Genomic DNA, 22,095 nt, shown 5'->3' with positions numbered 1-22,095 from the left:
GAATTAATTTACAGTGCATTGTTGCAGGATGTGTGCAGTTAACATTCAAATATCAATTTACGTTCTCTGTGCCACCTGCCGAGGCTTCACACACAGAAGCGAAACTGTTCAACGAATGTCTTGTAGTGTTCACATATGTGAAAATTGCCACACATTAAGGGCCTGATTCATGGAAGTGTTTTATAATGGCGCAATCCCATAGGAAAATGTTCCATGAATCAGGCCCTAAATGAGTAGTGGGCCCAGTTTGCATTACTTGCTCAAAAGGGTTTCAGACTTGAATTACTATCACAGACATTTTAAAAATACTATGGTCACCCTTATGTTCCCAAACTGCTCTTTGTTTGTATGCAAACCGTCGGGACCGATCAAGTGCACTTGATGAAGTGCAGTTCCTTGAGGAGATGGGTGCTGCTCAACCTGAGCTGGGCGTCCGCCTCACCGACGTCACTTAGAGCCCCCATCCCCAACGCACAAAGGTGGGCTGGAATATTCCCTAGCCGTGGTCTTCAAACTGTGGGGCGTGCCCCACTCCCTCCCCCCACGGGATGTCCAGGTGGCGGCGTGAAGCTCTTTGAAAATGGATTACACTAATGCGTTTAATAAAAAATAGCTTGTGAGGAATGGGGGAGGAATATTTTTACTCAAGGGGGAGGGGGCGGGAGTAGAGTAATCTCGTCAATTTCCAGCACTGCCACTGACTGTTTTCTAGGGTGCGTTACCACCTCAGAGCGAATTGCTTTGCATGGCAAATTGTGCACTAGAAAATCAAAGCAATACTAGATCAATAGCAGCTTCGAGCACCAGACCTGAGAGCAGAGACATTGCAGCTTTATCAGCAAACAAACTAATCAACAAAGTGCTTCCCCACAAAGGAAATTATTTGAGTTCTTTAATTTTCCTTGATCTGTCAGTCGCAATTCTATAAAATTATTACTATTTAAAAACCGCAACCCAATCCCCAAACACAAAGCCATTCTGTATAAGTTTTAATGAAAACGTACTCGCCAGTTTCTGTTCATATGCTGCGTGATAGAATTACAAGCAGACCTAATCGCAAAAAAACCATTAGCCTTTTATCACAACTTAGTATACACATCATGGCGGCTTGGATATACAGCTAAGGTCATGACAAGGTTGGCTGACTTTCTTGAAAGAGCATAGACGCCAAATAAAAAACTATTTTGAGAATTCTTTTAAAGTGGAAATATTTCTGTTGTCCCGGTGTTAATATATTGCTAAAGCCCACTCTCTCAGCATGTCTCTTATTACACAAGCCAATAAGCATTGGTTGTTTAGGTGCACGCGTTGCGTGTGAACTGTATGGATGGGTATATTAGGGAAGATGTGTGGCTTGAGATTCTTTTTTCTTTTGCCTCGGTGTGTGGTTGCAGGAATAGGACCCGGTACATTCCCATTCCCATTCCAGACCCCATAGGGCTCAATTGGAATGGGGAGGATGCTAATAACGGGCCCGTTGTTAGCATCCTGGTCTGCTCGTGGGACCCGCTAAGGACGCCTGGTAAAACCAGGCATCTTAAGCGGGTTCCCGCGAGCAGACCTCGTAATCGGGCGGTAAGGGGTTGACGGCTCTGGCACCTTTACCGGTGCCGTTAACACCTTACCGCCCTCCTCGTAATGAGGCCCACTGTCTGTGTTAACAACTACTTACAAGCAAACATTTTGCAGAACCTAGGCGGGAGATGTTGGCACCAATTTTACCATTGGGTTGCATTGGAGTTAGAATTATTTTAAGAGGGAGATAGTAAAAAATAGTTACAAGAAAATCAGCATTTTCCGCCTAAACCAGGAGGATCGGCATGTATGGAACTATCATACACCCATCTGTCAGTTTCCCTGTTGTTCAAATGGACTTTGGTTAGGCCTATTATCTGCCTTCTCTTTTGAGCAATTACGTCATGGGTATAAAGGTGTGTTTATTAGCTGTGAGGGTATTGACAGTCCCAGCATGACAGAAGGGGTAAATTGTGAAGATGTGTGGTAGTCTAAGTTGCTTGGTGGCTTCATTACAGTAGGTTCCTATTGTTGTTTGGCTTTCACCCTCTTTAATCCACAATTAAAGTGGATTACATCCCAGGGGAGAGGTCTGGCACTTCTGCATTGGTCAATTTCCGAGTCACACGAGCCAGTAAGGCTAGGAAATTCTATGTGGCCCGGAAATTGGCCATGCATCATTCCCCGGAGGTCTCTGCGCTGGTAGCAGGGCTCTCGATGCAGTGCTCCCACTTATCATGGGAATCTCACGCTGAGAACCCTGCCACCAGCGCCGCTTCCCACCTCACCCGGGCCTCACCTGACAGATGAGTGCCAGGAATGCTGAATTCCTCAGCTCTCCACCCTCTCCTTACCTTATTGAGGTGGGTGGCGGTGCAGAATTGCCGATGATCAGAGTGCATCCGGTAGCGTAGGGTCTGGTTGCCGGCAAAGATCTGAGGCAAGCAGGAGGCAACCGGCGAGGTGAGGAAGCAAGAAGAGACACATCAAAGGGGAGGAGTGCCCTTGATGTACAGCTGGCGCGGTGCAAGAGTAAGAGGGTCCTTGTGGGCTCATAGCCTTGGTAGACACAGGATGCACAGATTGGCAGTGAGATTTGTTCGCATATGACCCCCTCCCAACCCCGAGGCTGGTGAACACTAAGACACACATTGGCAGCAGCTGGCGGTGCGGTAAGGGGAGACAGTTGTGAAAACTTGGCCTGCAGAACAAAGCTACAGTGAAGCTGCTCCATTGCCTCACGGTGGAGGGGAGCTCAGATACGTCATAGTGCACAGGAGGGTGGCTAGCAGTGCTGAAAGAGACCGAAGTACAGCTGGGAAGTGCTTGAGCAGAGGGGCATTGCTGCAGTGGAAGGGTCTCTGCTGGGCAAGTCATAGGTTGGTGCATTGAGTGGAGCACATCAGACAACCGAGGTCCGTGGTAACGAGACATGCCAGAATCAAAAAAGACCCCGGCAAAACCAAAGCAAACTAAGAAACAGGAGGCGAGAACAGATCCATCAGGCAAGGTAGTGCACTCTGCGGACAGATCAGATCTGGAACAGAAGGGTGCTGATGCCAAAATACTTGAGGCAATTGCAGCTCTTAGGGCACCAATGGAATCACGAATAGATGAGGTCAAATGCGATGTGGGCCTCCTGAGACAGGATGTGCAGACCCTGGCTGCATATATTGTGCTAGAGAGTATCGGAACATTTAATCCAACTACACTGATGACACTCAAGTGGTGGCTGAACTTAGTGGGAGTTACAGCGATGACTGCGCAAAGTTAGGAGACATATATAGCATCATCGAGGCATGGATGCTTTCGAACTGGATGTGCCTAAAAGCAAAGAAGACTGAGCTTATGATCTTTGGCTCTACACATGCAAGGCATAAACTCAGTCCCCAGTACAAGTCTTTTAACATCAAGGATTCGGCTATCCCAGTTAGAGAAGTGAAAACTCTAGGCATGATCTGGAAGCGTCACTAGGTGCTGAGGCTCAGGTAATGCACCTACAAAAGAATTGCTAATACTACAATCGCCTACTTTGGTCCATTAGACCGCTTTTAAGCGAAGAAAACACAGCAACCATTGCAAGAGCCATTATTTTATCACGGCTGGACCACGGAAATGCTTTGATGCTTGGCACAAGTAAAAGCTTGGCACACAGGTGCTTATTTGGACAGGCTCCGGGTTATCTTAAAGAAAGGATCACCTTATACACAGATCCCTGAGATCAGAATTAAAGAACCAGATAAAAAGCACCCCGTTCAAATGCTCACAGGGCATGGCAGAGCTTTCCCAGTCAGACTAGCCCTGACATGGAACAAACTCCCTGCCAAGCTAAGACGAGAAAGGAACTACCACAGCTTCAGAAAAAAGCTGAAGACCCACTTATTTAAATGAACTCACAATCCAGTCCAAACCTGAAAAAAATTGAAGATTCGGAAAGATTTCCCTAAGAGGTTTTGCCTTGTTAGTCTTGTATCCCCTGTTGCGCCCTGATGCCTGAGAGCTTCGGCGCGGTGAAAACCAATAAATAAATACATAAATAAACAAATAAAAATAAATAAATAAAGGGTGGGAGAGAAGGAAGTGGAAGAGGTGACGTCCACCACAAAATACTTAAAAGCAAAGGTTCAGGATCTCACGACAAAAGTAGGCATGCTGGAGGATCGAGCTGAAGATGCAGAGGAAAGAGTGCAGAGAAGTAATATTAGAATCTTGTGGTTACCTAAGGGGGAGGAGGGCAGAGACCAACCGCATATGTGGAGAACATGTTGCTCCAAGAGTTTGGCCCTGGGATGTTGACCCAGGGATTTACAGTGGAGAGGACTCACAGATCTTTGGAGAAGCAGCCCCCTCGGGGGGCAGCACATAGGCCGGTAATAGCTAAAATATTGAACTTTAAGGAAAGGGAAAAGATCCAGGCCATATCCAGGGAGGGGGGTGAGATCCGGCAGCATCGGCCACATTGGCGATTTACACAGATTATACCTTACAAGTTCAGAGGACAAGGGATCAGTTTGTACCAACGAAAGACAGATTGACTGGGGATCAAAAACATGTTGCTATATCCATCGAAATTGAAGATCCTATATAACGGCAAGGCCCTGTTCTTTGATACCCCGGAGGAAGTGAACCACTCAATGGACTCCAATAAAATGGCACCAATGGTGGACAAAATGAGCAGGAATTGACGGTAGTCTATTGTGGAAGGCACCCGAGAGAAGTGCTGAAGGACATATATGCACCTGGACTCTTCTGCAAGAGCAGGGAGAGTGTTTGAGACTGGGAGCTGCACTGGGAGTACGAATCACAGGATTGTATTCTGCTATTCTTATAGTCAGGTTGTATCGTGCTTGGCGAGGTACCTCCGTTTTATTTTTTTATTGAACCTTTAGATACTGCGGCGGTACATAGCTCCCAAGTCCTACAGGAGGTGGCGGGACAAATGACAGTCAGGCCTGAATGATCTAGGTGCTGTTTGGTCAATAGTTATGTTTTGGTTTGGTGTGTTTAGGTTACAAAACGGCTTATCAAGGCATGAGGTGGGAACAGAGATTACTACAGAGGCGAGGGGTCAAGGAAGGAAATGGGGGTTAATATGTGAGTTGCATTGGGAATAAGTGGGATTTCAATGGGGTGTGGATAAGGGAGGGGGAGAGGGTACGGATGAAGATTAAATAGCAGAGCTGTTAAGAGTGTCCTCTAGGAATGTCAGGGTATTGAATAACTATGTTAAGCATGTTAGGGTGACCTCATACTGGTGCAGGAAAGGGGTGGGGATTGCGATGTTACAAGAAACTTACCTAACCATTCAGAAACAGGCTAACATGTTTGGGAAGTGGGGCAGGGAGGGATTTGGGTGCTAGCCTGGCACGAATGAGCTGATATGAGGATTCATATGAATTGAATGTTTGAAAATAAAACAAACGAATCAAAATTTTGAACCAAATGTAAATATTTTACATTAGCACCCCGGGCGGGGGAGCCAGCCAATCAGGTGGCTAGGAACGCGGGCTTGAACCACCGGTACAAGCCCACGTTCCAACCAGCCTAACGGCTGGCTCTCCCTGCTGCCATCTTCCCCCAAACCCCTGTTTTTTTTTACCCCCTGCCCTCCCACTTACCTTATTTGGTCTGTGGCAGCCCTTGCCGCTGCAGCTTCCTCTCAGCTTCCCACTGCCGCCATGGAAAGGGAAGAGGGTCTCCGTAAGGAGCCCCGCCTTTCCTTTCCATGGCGGCCATGTTGGTAAAGGATTTTCCTTCCTTCAACGGGACATGCGCAGCGTCCCGTTATAGGAAGGAAAATCCTTTTTTTTCGCATTCCAGGTTGCCACTCTGGTAACACGGGGTGCTAATGGCGTTATGTATCCGTTACACAGGCAACTTCACAGGCAACACTGGGGGGTAACGGCCATGGGCCCACATGGTGCGAGAGCTGCTTGGCATGCATGGCAAGCGAAGATCACAATTAAAAGTAAAAGCTGTGTGCCATGCCAGGTAGCGTTTACTCACTTTGCACCTACACCTACAACACCCATACATCGAATTGTGTGTTTATTTTAAGGTATGTGGTTGATTAAGAAATAATTGACTGAACCGGCCAGGCCTCAAGCAGGGAAATAACTAAACTGACAGACTGGAGGCGGAGGTGTGGCACCACCAGACTTTGATCTTGAATGAAATAACACAGTCTTAGGTAGGCCAAAATGTTATTCTGAATGGGCGAATAGGCCCTGTCTCACATATTTCACTGACCTAGACCCTCAACCTGCTATCCTGGGGCAGTGTGTGTGTTGTCATGCACATTAGTGATTAGATGGATTGGAGAGAACCAATTATAGGATCTACAATTGCTGGCACACTAAAATCAAACACAAATATGACTATCTCGCAGATGTCCTTACCCAGTCATCACTTCCAGATGCAGCTGTCCAGACACAGTTAGAAATGCAGGAACATTGAAAAAATGTGGATTTTCTCCAGATATGCCCACCTTGCTTGTTGGCTGGTGGAAAAAGAATGAAGAAACAATGAACTACAACAGGGACGAGGGGATTAAAAAGAGACACACAGAAGTTAAGGCAAAAATAAAAGAGTGTTTAGACTAGAGAGAGATGACTTTGTGAATGTAGTTGCACAGAGGTGGATTAACTTTGGCTTATAGGTTGAGCACAAGTGCCACAAATAGTCATGGCTCATAAGTAGCTTCTGAGCACTACTAATAGCTTTGACTCATTATTGGCGCATGCGTTCCATAACTAGTTTCTTTTCATGGGTGGTGCTTCAGGCAACAACTCCTTTTGGGCCATAGGTTGTGCTTTGTTGCTACAATAGGGTTTAGCTCACTGATGTCCCTTTAGAGCCCAAATTAGTTTGGACTCCGGTCACTTTACTTCCATGACTGTCTTTGGATCCTGGGTGGTATTTTTTCACAATAAGTTTCAGTTCATAGACGTCAGTTTTGTGACATACCTAGTCTTGGTTCACAAGTGGCGCTTTGGTGCTGCAGTACATTTAGGCTCATAAGTGGCACTCTAGCACCATAATTACTTTGGGCATATATGTTGCTTTAGCGGAATAATTAATTGTGTCCCATAGAAGGCACCTCAACGCCACAATTAGTTTTGGTTCAAAGGTGCCACATGAACCCCACAATTAGTTTAAGCTCATAGGTAGTGCTCCAGTACCATTATTTATTTTTTAAACACTTTATTTTTGGAATTTAACACACTATACAACTACACACCCACATTAGGGTGGAAAGTAACTTTGCGCCGTCGTCTTAGAACATCCCTTCAACCCCGTCACCTCCTCCCCGCACGCGCCCAGCCTCTGCAGAAGCTCGTCCCTCCACTCCCGACTCGTGGCCTGGGGGAGAGATTGTCCAGGAATAGATTCCTTTAGGGTGTGTCTCCTGACTCTGAGGTGTCACCTGAGGGAGGTTCCGCCTCACTTATCAGGAATGATGTCAGCGGGCCCCAAATGTCAGGAGGTCGAGCGTGTAGAGGTAGGAGTTTTATAAAGTCCGTCTCTACATCCTGGTAGTAGAGTAAGTCTTTGCGCCAGGCTGCGTAAGCCGGAGGGGGACCCCCGGCCCCACGCCATGGCCACTCTTCTTCGGGCAAGTGTCAGCAGGACCCCCGTCAGCCTCCTGGATGGGACGGAAAGCAGCCTCGTCATGCCGAGCAACGCGGCTGTATGTCTCGGGTGTATGGCTTCACCGACAATCGCCGTCGTCGTGTCTAGCACTTGGTTCCAGAAAGGGGCTATTTCAGGGCACTCCCAGGCCAGATGGACAAAGTTCGCGGATAAGGAACCGCATCTCTTGCACCCTGCATGCGCGTCCGGGTGATGTTTGTTGGTCTTTTCGGGCGTGTGGTAGGTTTGATGGAGGAAGTTGAAGTGGATGAGTTTGAGGCGTGAATTGAGTGCGATTTTCTGATTCTGCTTCAGGACGTAGCCCCAATCCTCATCTGAAATGGCTGTGTTTAGTGCCCTTTCCCATCTGGATTTTGCTCGGGTGACGGCTGGGGTCGCGCTAGGGATTAGTGCTTTGTATATTTGTGACACCAGCCTGCCGTCGCCTTGGGCTTGAATAACATCATGCAGCAATTGCCAGGTAGGTGGTTGGTTCGGGAAGCCTGGCAGGAGGGACTGAAATGTATAGCGAGTCCGGAAATAGAGGAAAACGTCCAGTGCGGTGTTGCCCCCTTTCGTTTTTGCTTGGGCTGGTGTCAGAAAGCCTTCCTCCGTGAAGAGGTCTCCTAGAGTATGAATATGAAGCTTCTCGACCCACTGGTGAAAGGCCTTCTCCGAGGTTAGGGGGATTCCGGGTATAAACTTGACTGGTAAAAGAGGGGAGTATCGTGTTTGCACCCCGAGACTTTGGGCTAGGGTTGACCAGACTTTGTACGTCGTGAGCATTGCGTTCATCGTGTGGTTGGGAACGTGAATCTGGCCAAAGATTACTGCAGTCAGAAGATTAGGCGTTGCCAGGGCTCGCTCCACTTGTACATGAGGGCGGATTGTGTGAGTCGCATACCAGTGGCTGAGGTATTGTGCCTGGGCAGCCCAAAAGTATTTCTCCAAGTCTGGGAGGGCCAGTCCCCCGTTGGGCACTGGAAGAATCAATGTTGAGTATGCCACTCTGGCTGGTTTTCCTGCCCAGAGAAGTTCAAGAACCAAGCTTTTCAGCTTCTTCAGAAAGGTTTTCGGTAATAACACAGGGATATTGTTAAAAAGATACAGCAGTTTCGGGAGGACCACCATCTTGACCAGTGAGGCCCTGCCCCAGAGCGTTAGTGGAAGCGTCTTCCAGCGTGCAACCTTGTCCTGGAGGGCCTTGACCACTTCCTCATAGTTATTGCAAAACACCTCATGCTTGTCCAGGGACAGCTGTATCCCCAGGTACCGGACACTTGCGGTATTCCACATCAGATTGAATTCGTCTGTAAACTGTTTTGTGGCCCTGGTCAGTGGGAAGAGGACGGATTTGGAATGATTAATTTTTAGCCCAGAGGCTGCTCCGAATTTAATGACTTCCCTCATGACTGGGTTCAGGTTGACCTCAGGGTCACGAACGAATAGGGCCACATCGTCGGCATATAAGGAGATGATGAGACTGTGTGGGCCGATGATAAGCCCCCTCTGTTGTCTGAGTTCCCGAAGGTTAGAAGCGAGCGGCTCCATCACCAGGGCGAAGATTAACGCTGACAGAGGGCAGCCTTGTCGTGTACCTCTTTGCAGGTCTATTGACGCTGATTTTGCGGAGCCTACAATGATGTTTGCTCGTGGCTTGGTGTACAGGAGAGAGACGAGCTTGATGAAACGGGCTCCCAGACCCATCCTGGTGAGGACCATAAACATAAACGGCCACTCCACTGAATCGAACGCTTTCTCTGCGTCTAGAAGTACTGCAGCTGCCTGACTAGAGGGGTCTAGTGCCTCAATGATGCCGAACATTCTCCGGATGCCGAAGGTCGTGTTGCGGCCTGGGATGAAGCCGGCTTGGTCTGCTAGCACAAGGGCAGGCATCAGGGGCATCAATCTATTGGCTAGGACCTTGGCAAGTATTTTGTTGTCGAGGTTAAGTAACGAGATTGGGCGGTATGATGCGCAATCTTCTGGCGGTTTGCCTGGTTTGTGGAGCAGGATGACATTGGCTTCACAGGCGGAGTGGGGGAGAGTCCCGACTTCCAGTGCCTCTTCGTACACTGCCGCCAGGAGGGGAGCCAGGGTGTCCGCAAATGCTTTATAGAATTCTCCCGTTAGGCCATCTGGGCCGGGTGCCTTGGAAGCGGGTAGGGCCTTAATAACTGCTTTAATCTCTTCCTGCGAGATCATTTCATTCAGAGGTTCCCGTAGGTGTTGTTAGACCCAGTAGAGCTTGGTGTCTTCTAGATATTCCAACGGGGTGTTTGAATCGTTTGGGAGTTTCGTACTGTAGAGGTCTTGGTAGAATAGCCTGAATTCTTCTGCAATCCTGTCGTCGGTGTGGATCACCTCGCCTTGTTTGGTTCGGATCCTTTCGATTTGGGATTGTTTGTTGTCGGCTCTGATTAGCTTCGCCAGAAGTGCGCCTGGTTTTTGACCCTCGCCATATTGGCGGACTTGACTGGGGCGGCTTAAAAATTTGACCTCTCGCTCTGCAGTGGCATTGAATTTTTGCAGTTCTATTTTCAAAGCTGCCGCTGTCTGTGGGTCGGACGAGTTCGTGTTCTGGATCTCGAGAGATTTTAGTTTACTTTCGATAGTCGCAAGCTCGCTCCTGATGAGCTTGAGGATGCCGTTTTCTTTGGCGTGGCAGACTCCCCTGATGAAGCATTTTAAAGACTCCCAGATTGTGCCTGGTGAGGGGACAGAGCCAAGGTTGGCTTCAAGAAACACGTCCATCTCTTCTCTTAATTCGGCGGCAAAGGCTTCGTCGTGTAAAGAGCCCGTTTTGAATCGCCAGCGCTGCAGGGGCGGCGTGGGGTTGGACGGCTTGAGGTTGAGAAACAGCGGTGAGTGGTCTGAGAGCGTTCTTGGATGAATGCAACATCGGCCACGAGTCCAGGGGCCGTATGCTGAGGTGAGTAGATAGTCGATCCTGGAGCTCGTGTTGTGGACCGCGGAGTGGAAGGTAAAGTCCCTCAGCTCTCCGTTAGAAATTCTCCAGACATCATGAAGATTAAATGCTTTGCAGATTTCCTTGATTTGGAGGCTGGCCTTCGAGGGTGGCAGCGGAGTGGCTCTTGATCTGTCTCTCATGGGGTCTAAAACAGTGTTCATGTCTCCGCCCCAGATTATTGTTGCGTGGTCGTGGGTAGAGAGCTGTGTCATCACCCATCCAAAATTGTCAGGCCCGTCCACATTTGGCGCATAAGAGTTAATGAAGGTCATTTTTTGACCTGCGATGATGCCGCATACCAGTACGGCTCTTCCTTCAGCGTCTTTCGTCGAGTGGAGTAGACGAAACCCGAGCCTCCTGTGTATGAGTATAGCGACTCCTCTCGAGTATGTAGAATAGGATGAGAAATATCTGTGGCAACCCCAGCTCTTGGCCCACTGATGATCTGTCCCTGGGCTAAGGTGCGTTTCCTGGATCAGGGCCACATCCACCTCATGACGTCTGAGGTACTGCAGGATTTTTCTGGATTTTGCTGGGATATTGCCGCCTCTTATATTCCACGTTAGGACGTTGAATGGGATGAGTAGAGTGTTATATCAGACCACGTTGTCCTTCCGATCTGTTGGGCTGATTTGGCAATGAGTGGTCTAGTGCCAGGTTTAGGGCTCCGGGGTGGAGGGCCCAGTTGTGGCGGCGAGATTAACACTGAGCAAGGAGCAAGCGGGGAGCGGGACTGTCGGGAGCCGGCGGCGCTGAACATTACCAATGCCCTCTGAGGGCACGAACTCCGGGCAAACCCCAACTGGCCCGAAACTTTCCTCTCCGAAGGGTGGGCAACCCCCAACTGGCCCACCGAGAGGCCCTTCATTGTCCAACTGTTAACCCAAACGGCCCATGGCATCTCCATGCCGAAGAATGAACCTCCACCTCCGTGGAACAAACTCAACTAAAACTAAACTTAACGGTGGCTGAGCTAGGGGCGCGCGGGGCCCTCCAGGTGTCCCTGCCCCGTCTTCAGCTCAGCTTGAAAGTTCCGGCTTGCTTCGTGCAGTGGACTAGTTATTGGGTCGCCACCCAGCCTTACACTTTATGGAGGATTCCTGGGATTCCTTTCTCTCTGCGGTCTGGGGCGGGCTTGGTTTTGGTCCGGACATCCCAAACGGTCCAGGAATAGGTTTGCCTCCTCCGGGGTTTGGAAGAACTGGATCTTCCCTTCGTGCTGGATTCTGAGGTGCGCAGGGTATAGCATTGAGTACATCATTTGACTGTTTCGGAGTCTTTGCTTGACACTGGCGAACGTTTTCCGTTGTACCTGCACTGATGGGGAGAAGTCGGGGAAAAAATGAATAATGCCCCCCTCGTGGCGCAGCTCGCCTTTTTCTCTGGCAAGCCGGAGTATGGAGTCCCGATCTCTGTAATTCAACAGCCTTGCTATTATTGATCTGGGTGTCGAGCCCGGAGCTGGTCTAGACATGGGAACACGGTGAGCCCTCTCTACGATAAAGAGATGTGATAGAGCCTCTCGTCCGAACAGGTTTATGCAGAGGGACCCGACGAATACCTCCATTTTCTCCTGCGTTTGCTGTTCTCTCACTCCCACTATCCGAAGGTTGTTCCTTCTTGATCGACCTTCCAAGTCTTCACACTTAGCAATTGTTGTTTTGAGTTGCGATTCTAGTAGGGAGACTTTGTTGGTTAGAGTCGTTGAGCTGTCGTCGAGATTTGAGACTCTCTGCTCTATGTCGTTCAAGCGTTCAGTTTGCGAGTCCATCCGATGTTGTAGTAGGTCGACCTTAGATGCAAGACCATCCATTTTATTGCTCAAATTGCCGATTCCAGCTTTCAGGTCGAGGAGGAATTCTTTGATTTCGGAGGGGTTACCACTAGGATCTTCTTGTTGCGGGTCGACTGACATTGAGGCAAGGTCATCCTGGGGGAGTGGTGCTCTGGGTGTTGAGCCGCTTTCAAAGTTTAACTTCCTCTGGTACTTGTCGGCCTTCCCCATCGTGACCACGGATGTGGGAATGACTGGTGACGGTAGCGGGAGTGGGGATGGCAGTTGTCGGCAACTTCTGTCCAGACTCTACCAGGGGCGCCAGCGGGACCCTTCCCGGGGCTGGCCTGGTCGCAGGCTGAAGTGGCTGGTGATCTTGTGGGTAGCGCAGGTTGAAGCGTCACCAACCGGTGTTCACGGGCAGTGGGGAAGGGCTCCGAGAGCTTCTGTGGGGAGGGCTCTGCAATTCGGGGTTTATGACACTCTTGCTGCGGGGTGGCGTAAAGTGATCGGGCAGCGATGTTCTGGGCACAGCCGGAGCAGGGTCTTGATGGGCTGCTTCCTTGCTCTATGGAGGTCCCGGCTGTCTGAGGGGAGGGGGCAGCCGCGTGTTGGTCCGGCGCTCTACGGGGAGTGATGAAGTCTTCCCCCCGACTCCTTACCTCCACACCCGCTCAGCCTCTTCTTTGTCCCGGTCGCGTTCCACACTGGGCGCACTCGGGCCTTGGGGAGAGGGGGGGGGTCGTGGTTCCTGGTTCTGTGTTGACGCCTGGGCAACGATGGTCTCTGCGAACTCAGCAGGGGCTGTACGGGCACCGGAGGTGGGGGAAGGTGCCGGCCTCCGTCTGCTGCTGCGGCCCTCGCCCCACGGCCCTCGGCCCCGGAGCCGGGCGCCGGAGCGGGCGCGGCAGAGGTGGGCGGTGACGCCGTGAAGGAGCCGCTGTTCCTGTCTCGACTCCCCTGAGGCCGACGCCGGGCGCTGGGGTAGCTTGTGGCCGCGTTTGTTGCACGGCTGCCGGGGGCTGGTGGGGAAGGAGGCTGGAGGGGGGAGGGGGGGGCACCTGTGTCCACGTCGACACTCAGTCTTCTGGCGGGTGCCCGCCCGGAGTTGTCGTCTGCCCTCCTGGCGCCCTTGTCCCGGCTCGGCTTCTGGTGGGGGGGGGTTACCGCTGGCGAGGAGGCGGGGTATTGGCTGGTCGGTGCCCCGCCAGCCAGCTACGCGAGGCTCGGGGACAGAGCCGCGCGAGCCGTGCTCCGACTTGGCGGCACCGATTCGGCTCCAGATTTTCGCAGACTGGTCGCTGGGGAGACCGGGAGAACAAGGATCTGTGGGCCGCTGCACTGATCTGCCGGGACTTGTAGGATTCTGCAGGATTAATACGGGGCGAAGCGGGAGCTTTAGACCTGGTCGGCCATCTTGGATGGCCCTCTAGCGCCCTCTCCAGTACCATTATTAGTTTTAGCTCATATGCTAGCTCATATAAAGCATGACACTGTCGCTGTTAGCTATGGTTCACTGTTTTAGCTGTACCTCCAAGAGTAGTTTTAGCTCATACATGTAATTTTAGCACCACAATACGTTTTGTTCATAGGTGGCATTTTAACGCCACATTAATTTGTGATTCATAGGTCACCTTTGGATGACTATAGGTTTTGGATAACTGAGGGCACTTAAAACACAACAGTTATCCACAGCTCATACACGGCGCAATTCATTTCAGATGAAAGGATGCAATTTACTGTTACAATTAGTTTTAGTTCATGAGTTGTTCTTAAGAGCCAAACCAGTTTTGGCTCTAAGATAGCACTTTAGCACTACTAATGATAATGTCTCTTAATGCCACAATTAGTTTCTCCGAAGCAGCGTAACAATTAGGGATTTTAGGAGCAGAGTTGAGATGGGGTCACTAGGAACAGCTCAGCATGCTACGAGCTCAGGTCGCAATATCTGGGAGTCACTCACGCAAATTACATTGGACATCAGGATCAAATCACACAAGGCCACTAACTGCTTTGGCCATCAGGAGGCAAATGTTAGAAAATCTTAGCCACATGACATTGGGATACAGGCACAAAGTCGAAGTGCATTAAATTATGCTAGACGTCAAGGAACAAATAAAATAGGCACTAATCAGGATCACCTGGATGGGGGGGGGGGGTACTTGGGGAGTGGAAGTGGGTCACCGACAGGTGAGACCGGTTTCCCCCTTCTTCCAACACATTTAACCCATCCTACCCCGTAGGATACGCAAAAATACTACCCCCTTTTCCGACACGAACACTTTTGCATATCACGAAAGACAACGGACTAACACCAGAATTGTTTACCTGACCGGTCCCAACACAAGGGTCAGGCAAAGTCAGGCAATTGACCAGAATCACACACACCTGACAACCCTTTCCCTTCTCCACAGGGATAAAAGGTGGAGCATGAGAGCACACTATGAGCAAGGCAGACTGCACAACGAGACATCTATCCCGGTACGGCAATTCAACAGGAGGAGAAAGGTGGTGAGAACCAAAAGGGCAACAAGGAGAGAAGAAACCTTGCCCTTTTCGACACAGACCCCCAGAGCCTCCGAGAAAGGAATCGTAAGACCACGAACAATATCAAAGGTGTATTGCAGCAGATATCAACGGTACACAGAGCCCTCCTACTCTGATAATCAGAACAGTGAGCAACACCTGCTACCTTTGTACAATCCTTGACTACAGAGAAAAGGCAAGCCCAGCAGTTCATCACAGCCAGTAAGCCGAGGGGAGAGCCGATAAGAAACCGAACTGTGTTGAACGAAAGTAACAAATAACAAATGTAGAAACAAATCAAAGAACTGTTAATTCTTAAGGGGAAAACCACCGTCAGAGGGGACCAGGTTACATTGCCCCATTGAGGAAACTACCAACACCAGAAAGCCTTAGGAAAGCCGCAAGAAGAGATCAAAGTGGTCATACAGGGGTCTAGCAAAATCCTCTGTACAGTCGAAAGTCTTTGACCGACAAGAGAAGCTGGCAAACATGAACCTGACGGAGGGATGCTGGTAGAACGGGGCGAAGCATGATGCCCAAGGAACACTGTGATTAAAACGCCATAGTGAACCCGACGAAGGGAGGTGACCTTTGAAAGTGAAAGGAGGCTCAAGTCCGGCAGAGGGAAGCCTTCTTGGAGAGAAATTTTGTGAGCTAAAGCCATATTGAACCCGATGGAGGGAGGCTGCTATTTGAAAGGGATCTGAGCCCGGAACATCGGATACAGGGGTGAGAAACCATCAACCACAGTACATGCAGAAAGGAACTTCTGTTTTATCATTTTGAATCCATCAGATCCTCGGAGGCAAGAGACTTTTTGTACAAAAGAGACTTAACCACCAAAGATCCTGATACTTGAGAGTGGATCTGTAATCTCGTGCTGGGAAAGCTCGAGAGTGTGCTGTGCTCGGGAGTCCCACCTTGTCCTGTGCTCAAAATGTGGGGAAGGGAGACCCCTGCTACCACATCCTGACATATCCTTTGTAAACACCTCTTTCTTTCTTATGAACACTATCCCTCACTCTTTTCATATTTAGTTGTAAGGATTGGCAATATTTTTTTTTAGTATCAGCCCTTTTATTTGACACATGCTACTAGGACGGCCTTATTTTGATTTGATGGTTGTAGCTTGCTCCCATCTTAGATTTAGACGAAGTTGATCATGGTACCAGTTCTGCCTCAACCACAAGGGGGCTATCGGAAACAGGGTTTGAAATCGACAAGAGCTGGGAGAGATTAAGCTTGTGGCTATACCCTAGGAGAGCCTGGATGGCTTGACACCAACAGCTACCAGGAGCTACATTTGGCTCCCCATGTCAAATGATACTATATAAAAGTACCTATATGACATTAACTCTGTGTGTTTGGGAATATGTATAAATGAGCAATAGGACAGACCATTTAAAGCATAACTGGTGATATATAATTGACACAGTTACAGTTTTCATCTTATATCGCATAGAGGAGTTACATTTGTGGGATGCTATATTAAGCTCATGGTTCCCCAGAGTTAGCTCCTGCTTACTGTTTGATGCCAAACACACAGCAGCTGCTTCCAGCTCCTGCTAGTCAAATCCTTATTCGATCCCTGCAGAACGATTCTGAACTCAATATTCCTCACGTATTTGATCAGCATGCGTTCATGGAACAGAAAATGGGCCTCAATGTGAGTTGCCGCTGAACCTATAACACTGTTCTGCCGCCTGATATCCTGGTGCCATCGGGGCATTAAAAGTCCTGGCGGCCCAGGATGTCAGGCGGCAGATAGTGTAAGTCCCATTCCTGTGGGGAATGGGGACATGGAAGCACTGACACCGTTGCTAATGGTGCTGGGGCTTCCGTAAAAACCATGCCTACAGGGCTGGTGCACCCGGCAGGTCAGACCTGCCGAGAGCAAAGTCCCCTGATGGAATACTTGTAGTCTGGCGGTCCGTTACGCTGCTACCAGCACCCTTATTTCCAGACTGACAGGCTTGTAATGAGGCCCAATGCCTCCCTTTCCAAGCCTCATTGGGGTAAACGGATGGCAAAGCAGAGACACTTTGTCTTTGTGTTGGCTGCTGTTACAAAGTGGCCCATCATGGACATTCCCCATATCTGAAAGATTTGGTGAAGCACTTTGTTCTTCAGTTCCCATTTGTGGGATAGTGACATGTCATAGTGCCATGCTCCTGCTAAGCGAATATGCCAAGGCAGAAGCATTTTTGGGTGACTGCCACACCCAGAAGGTGTTCCGTCCGTATGCATATGCTGTGGTGAATCGCCCATTTCCATAATTGCTTGTGCTTCTGTGGATACCAGCCGAGACTGTGTACCCTTTGCTTGTTCATGTAGAACATAGAGATGGTGTTGTTAGTTTCAACCTTCACAGAGCACCCATTTATAATTGTCAAAAATCCTCAGGTGCAAGACGCATTGACCTGAGCGTCCAAACATTTATTTGCAGATAATTCTCATCTTCAGACAACAGGCCCTTCATTGACAGTTCACCTAGATGCAATCCAATTCATCTGAGGGAGGCTATTGCTCTTATGGTGGCGGATGCTTCCAGATCCTGAAATGGGAGGCCCACAGATAGTTTGGGTCAGGCATTGCCATCATCGCAGGGCGTTCCTGGAGGTGTCTACCCTTTGATATGACCGGTTCCAGTGCCCCGCAGTTCGCTGCCACTGTTCTTGAAACCTCTGGTGGAATGGCCACATCCGCAGCCTGTACTACGGGACCAGCAATATGCAGGAGCATATGACACCCAGGACAGAGAGAAATGTCCTCACAGAGTCCCTGGTTTTGAGTTGATGATCTTTTGCAAGAAACGCATGCCTGCCTTCATGAGATGGCAGCACCCTTCGGATAGTGGAGTCTATGTTGGCACCCAGGAAGATGACTTTCAGAGTAGCTTGAGTGGTGACTTTTCATGGTTGCCGGCCAAGCTGAGGTCTTCAAGAGTTAGTATGGTGAGACAAGAGTGTCTTGTGGCCTGCCAGAGTGAAGGGGCCTTAACTAGCCAATCGTCTTGTATGGATGGATCCTGATTTTTTGCCGTCTCAACCATCTGGCCATGGGAACAAGACAATTTAAATACGATGGAGGACTAATGCAAGGGCAGTAAATTCGAAATACTCGTTGTTGGTACTTTCTGTGTGACGGCCAAATAGGGTGTGGGATAGGCATCCAGTATATCAAGGGTGGTGGAGAAATCCTCCTAAACAGGTTACTGCCTTTTGTAGCAAAGTCATCTGAAGTGACTGTTTCTTGATGTGCTTGTTTACTTACTGTAGGTGTAGTACTGGTTTCCTGACAAGGAAATATCGAGTCAGACCCCTCGCTCTTTTGACCATGTGGCACCCTCTAGATGACCCGCTTGAGCACCATTTGCTGCACCTCTTCTTGTAAGGGATACCACCACTGTTTCAATCTCAAAGGGAGCTTGTGGGGCGAGGTGAACGTGAATTTCAAGGTGTGTCAGAGCTGGATGACTTGTGGTACCCATTTGTCAGTGGTTATTGTTCGTCACCGGTGAAGTGGTGGTGTAACTTCGCCCCAATGGAAGTATAAAGCATCGGGAGGTTGGCACATGGAAAGTCAGGCATTCCTTGGAGCCTGGGACCTTCCTCGCCCCCCGCCCCTCCTTTTCTTGCCACCTTCAGTGCTGTATGAACTGAAGGAGGATGTCGAGGGTTGATGACTGGTATAGGAAGACCATGCATACTGTCTTTGTGCTGGGTAACCGCTCTTGCGGTGTATGGCGCACTGAATGGAGCAAGTAGGCCTTGAAGCCACGAGCCACCTTTATTCCTTTGGATCTGTAATTAAGGGCTTTGCAGAACAACTCACTAGCAAACAAGGCCCTATCATGGCTTCCAGGTACCTCCCGTCTTTGTCTGGGCAGATCGAGAGCTGGCGTGGTCGAGCAGAGTCTCGCCAAAACTGTCGTGGATGTCGCTTCAAACAGAGCGTGATGGAGTTAGACACTCTACTTTTTACCGGTCAGGCTGCAAAAGGGGGTGCTGATAAAGACATCTTTAGAATGTGGGCACTAGGCATCAGTTTCCCAAATGTGGCTTAAACTTGGAATAGTAGTGATGTCTTGCGCTGCCTGAACCGCAGGTCAAATAGTGTTCTGCTTTCCCCATCATCTAGTGGCTAGTGTCATCATGTGAGAGCTGCTGAGGCCGTGCTGCAGATGGCAGGCACCAAAAAAAGGGCACAGGATGCCACACAAATCGTACTTGCGCGTATGACATAGGTGAAAACAAATATTGGCAAAGTCAACAGTTTTGGGCATTGATCCATATTTTCCAGGCACTGCCAGAATGTTACTTCCTGGACACAAGATGGCAATAGCTGGTAAATGGTGCTAAAACCTAGGCAGCGCCTGCCAATAGTCTATGTAAGAGCCAAAACGGTTGTCTTTGCCAATGCACGTTTTTAACAGTACTTCAGTGCAAGGAACAGATGCAAATGTACAAATAATGCTCATAAGTCAAGTGCAGACATGTTTATAGTTGTTCTGTAGCAAGTGTGTGCTGAGGGAAGCCTCGCGTGTCCTCCGTGCTAGTCTGCATGCCTTGGTCTGTGGTATGTAAGCTGGCTGTTGGTGTACTCCCTGTTGTTTGATCTGTTTTGTATCTGTTAGGAGGGATATTAAATTGCCCTGTGAGAGTGGCACACTTGGTTAAAGCAGTTTTAGGAACTCAGGAGCTGGAATGTAGCTGCAGTTTAGCCATTTCCTTTTAGAAGTCTGTGCAGAAAGCACATAGCTAGACTCAAAGAGATACTAGGTGGTTGTGTTATGGGCGGGTGGAAAGCCAGGCAATGGGTAGGAATAGCCCTAGCAATGCTATGACTAGTCAATGGGTGGGTCTCTCCTTGACCTTCACTTCCCATTTCAGTGCCACCTAATAGCCAAAAGATCTTAAATTAGTTTGTGTTATTCTTTCTTCTCAATGTAGAGAATGCAGGTGCACAGAAAGAACGCAGCAGACATATGGTTCATACTGAATGTGCTGCTTCCTAAGTGCTTAGCAATCTTTTATGTAACACCATCCAACCTTTCATTCATTGTCGCACTTGCAGTATAAGAAATATATAACACACTGTGTGTGGGTTGAAATGAGCCCTCGATGTCATGAGTAAAAGGCCAGAGTCAGTTATGAGGGCTCCCCAAAATGAAAGGCCTGCCCCGAACTAATGTGGAAATGAGGTCCTGCACTTTCGAAACCAAACAGAGTGAATTTGGACCCCAAAACCCAGAGAGGCATAAAACTGTAAATTGCCTGGCACAAGGGAAAGACATTTGACAAGAGTGGACAAATTATGGGAAAGCTGAAGTAACATCCTCAGAAATTACAGTCCACAGAACCCTAAATGGGATGTCAGCATTGAGACCTACAGCTGCAGTGAAGCAGATTGCATTCTGGCAGGAACATTAAAGAAAATGTGTAAATCATTTTTCCCATTAAACTAAAGACATGCTCATGAAAATGTGTGCAATATTTGTAAAATATGAACTTGTGTTCTGTCCATCATGAGCCGATCACAGAGGAAAAAACCATGTACCGAATCTACAAGAGGATGTTGAATTGCAGCAGAATGAAAGCTTTTTCACGGCTGAAACTTCACAAAGTGACATTTCAATTGTGCCTTTAAAATGAAACTCTGAGCATCCAGATGTACAACTTAAGTCTCTAAAAATATAATTATGTTGCCCTTATGTAACCACTGTGTGCAGGGAACTATTTTGCAAGGGTTTTACATGTTAGAATGGTGTGCATTTCCAAGAGTTTATTTGAAAGTTAAATTCTTTAAGTGGGGGCAGGCCTAATCTTGGTTTCATTTCTCTCTGCTTGTGTCTTCAAATGTGAAAGTAGATTCCAATCCCCATCTTACCATGGGGATTTAGGCCATCTCACTGCAGACCTGAGGCCATTCTGTTAAAAATATAAACTAAATGCTGGTAGAGATCACGTTTGCGTTGTGGGGAGATAAGAACACGTTCTGCTTTCCAGTTTATGACCCTGGGCCTCACAAACAGCATAACAACTTGCATTAGCCGGCAATTAGCACTTGACGCTATTAGGTAATCTAAACACAGGACCCCCCCCTCTTGACGTCACAGCCAGAAACAGACACATGCCAAGGGTGGGGGCCAGGGTTAATCAAAGTGGACTGCTTCTGGTCAACTAAAAACGATTTTGGTGGGGCCTACACAACCCAAGATAGAGGAAAACATCATGGGGCACTCCTGGTGTGGTTGAGGGATATGAAAAGTTGAAAAAACATGCAAAATATGATTCATATTCTGCCCACCGAGCACCGTATTTTTCAGAGATATTGTTTTGGAGTAAATGAGGGGAAACAAGCTCTGCCATGGAATAACCTACACACTTCTAGTTAGGGTAATTTGATTTGCAGTAAAATATAGAGTGCTCAAATGCTTTCATATGTGTTGAAATATGAAGATTAAGAGCACTTGTCACACAGTGAGATTTCTATGTCCCCAAGCCAGACCGAGCTCTCTGTCGAGATTAAGATGACGAAGGGATCTCCTCCCCTGGTTTCCCAGAACACTCCTATATTTTCTGGACCCATCAGCCCACAGATTGGAGTGGACTTTTGAACAGTGCCCAATCCATTCTGCGGAAACTCTGACACATTAGTGTTGTCACTTTCCCAATAACTAGGTAACTCCACCTCAAATCAGGACTCTTCCTACTAAATCCTAGGTGAGCAACTGGCAGAATCTGGAACATCCCAGCACAGAGAGGCCTAAATCTTGCAGGAGCTGTAATAGCTGAGTTGGGACCCCTTGGAGGACAAAGGGAATCCTTGACTGACCCCCTTGACGGTACCAGCAGTGGTGCTCTGATGCTCCCTGATGTCCAATCAAGCCCTCTCCGGTAATTATCAATATCCCAAGCTATAGATTGCATAATCCCTATTCTATTTAGCATTGCATTTAAATTGAAAACTCCCCTATTGAAAAACCCCAATTGCCAGTGCATTTTAGTCATTTTCCTATTGAAAAATCTGTTAATCGCCAGTGCATTTTGAAATTTTCCTAGTGAAGAATCCTTGGTATGTCTGTGCATTGTATTAATTTTCCCATTGAAGAATCCTTTGTTTGCCTCTGCATTTCATTCATTCTCCCATTGAAGAATCCCCATTTGTATGGTAG

At 48.6% G+C, this 22,095-nt stretch overlaps 1 protein-coding gene across 3 annotated transcripts in view; it reads right to left on the bottom strand.

Annotated features, from left to right (window-relative positions):
* The window catches only part of NARS2 (asparaginyl-tRNA synthetase 2, mitochondrial), an 803,364-nt gene that overhangs the window by 443,768 nt on the left and 337,501 nt on the right, over positions 1–22,095 (bottom strand). For all 3 annotated transcript variants that reach the window (XM_069639926.1, XM_069639928.1, XM_069639927.1), the window contains exon 6: positions 6,414–6,514. In XM_069639926.1, the coding sequence (XP_069496027.1) occupies positions 6,414–6,514 (101 nt within the window). The remainder of the gene's footprint in view (positions 1–6,413; positions 6,515–22,095) is intronic.

This window comes from Ambystoma mexicanum, chromosome 7q, assembly GCF_040938575.1.
Source record: "Ambystoma mexicanum isolate Mex_15411 chromosome 7q, UKY_AmexF1_1, whole genome shotgun sequence".
NCBI lineage: Eukaryota > Metazoa > Chordata > Amphibia > Caudata > Ambystomatidae > Ambystoma > Ambystoma mexicanum.
The sequence above is the reverse complement of the archived record's forward strand: the minus strand, read 5'-3'. Positions and strand labels throughout refer to the sequence as shown.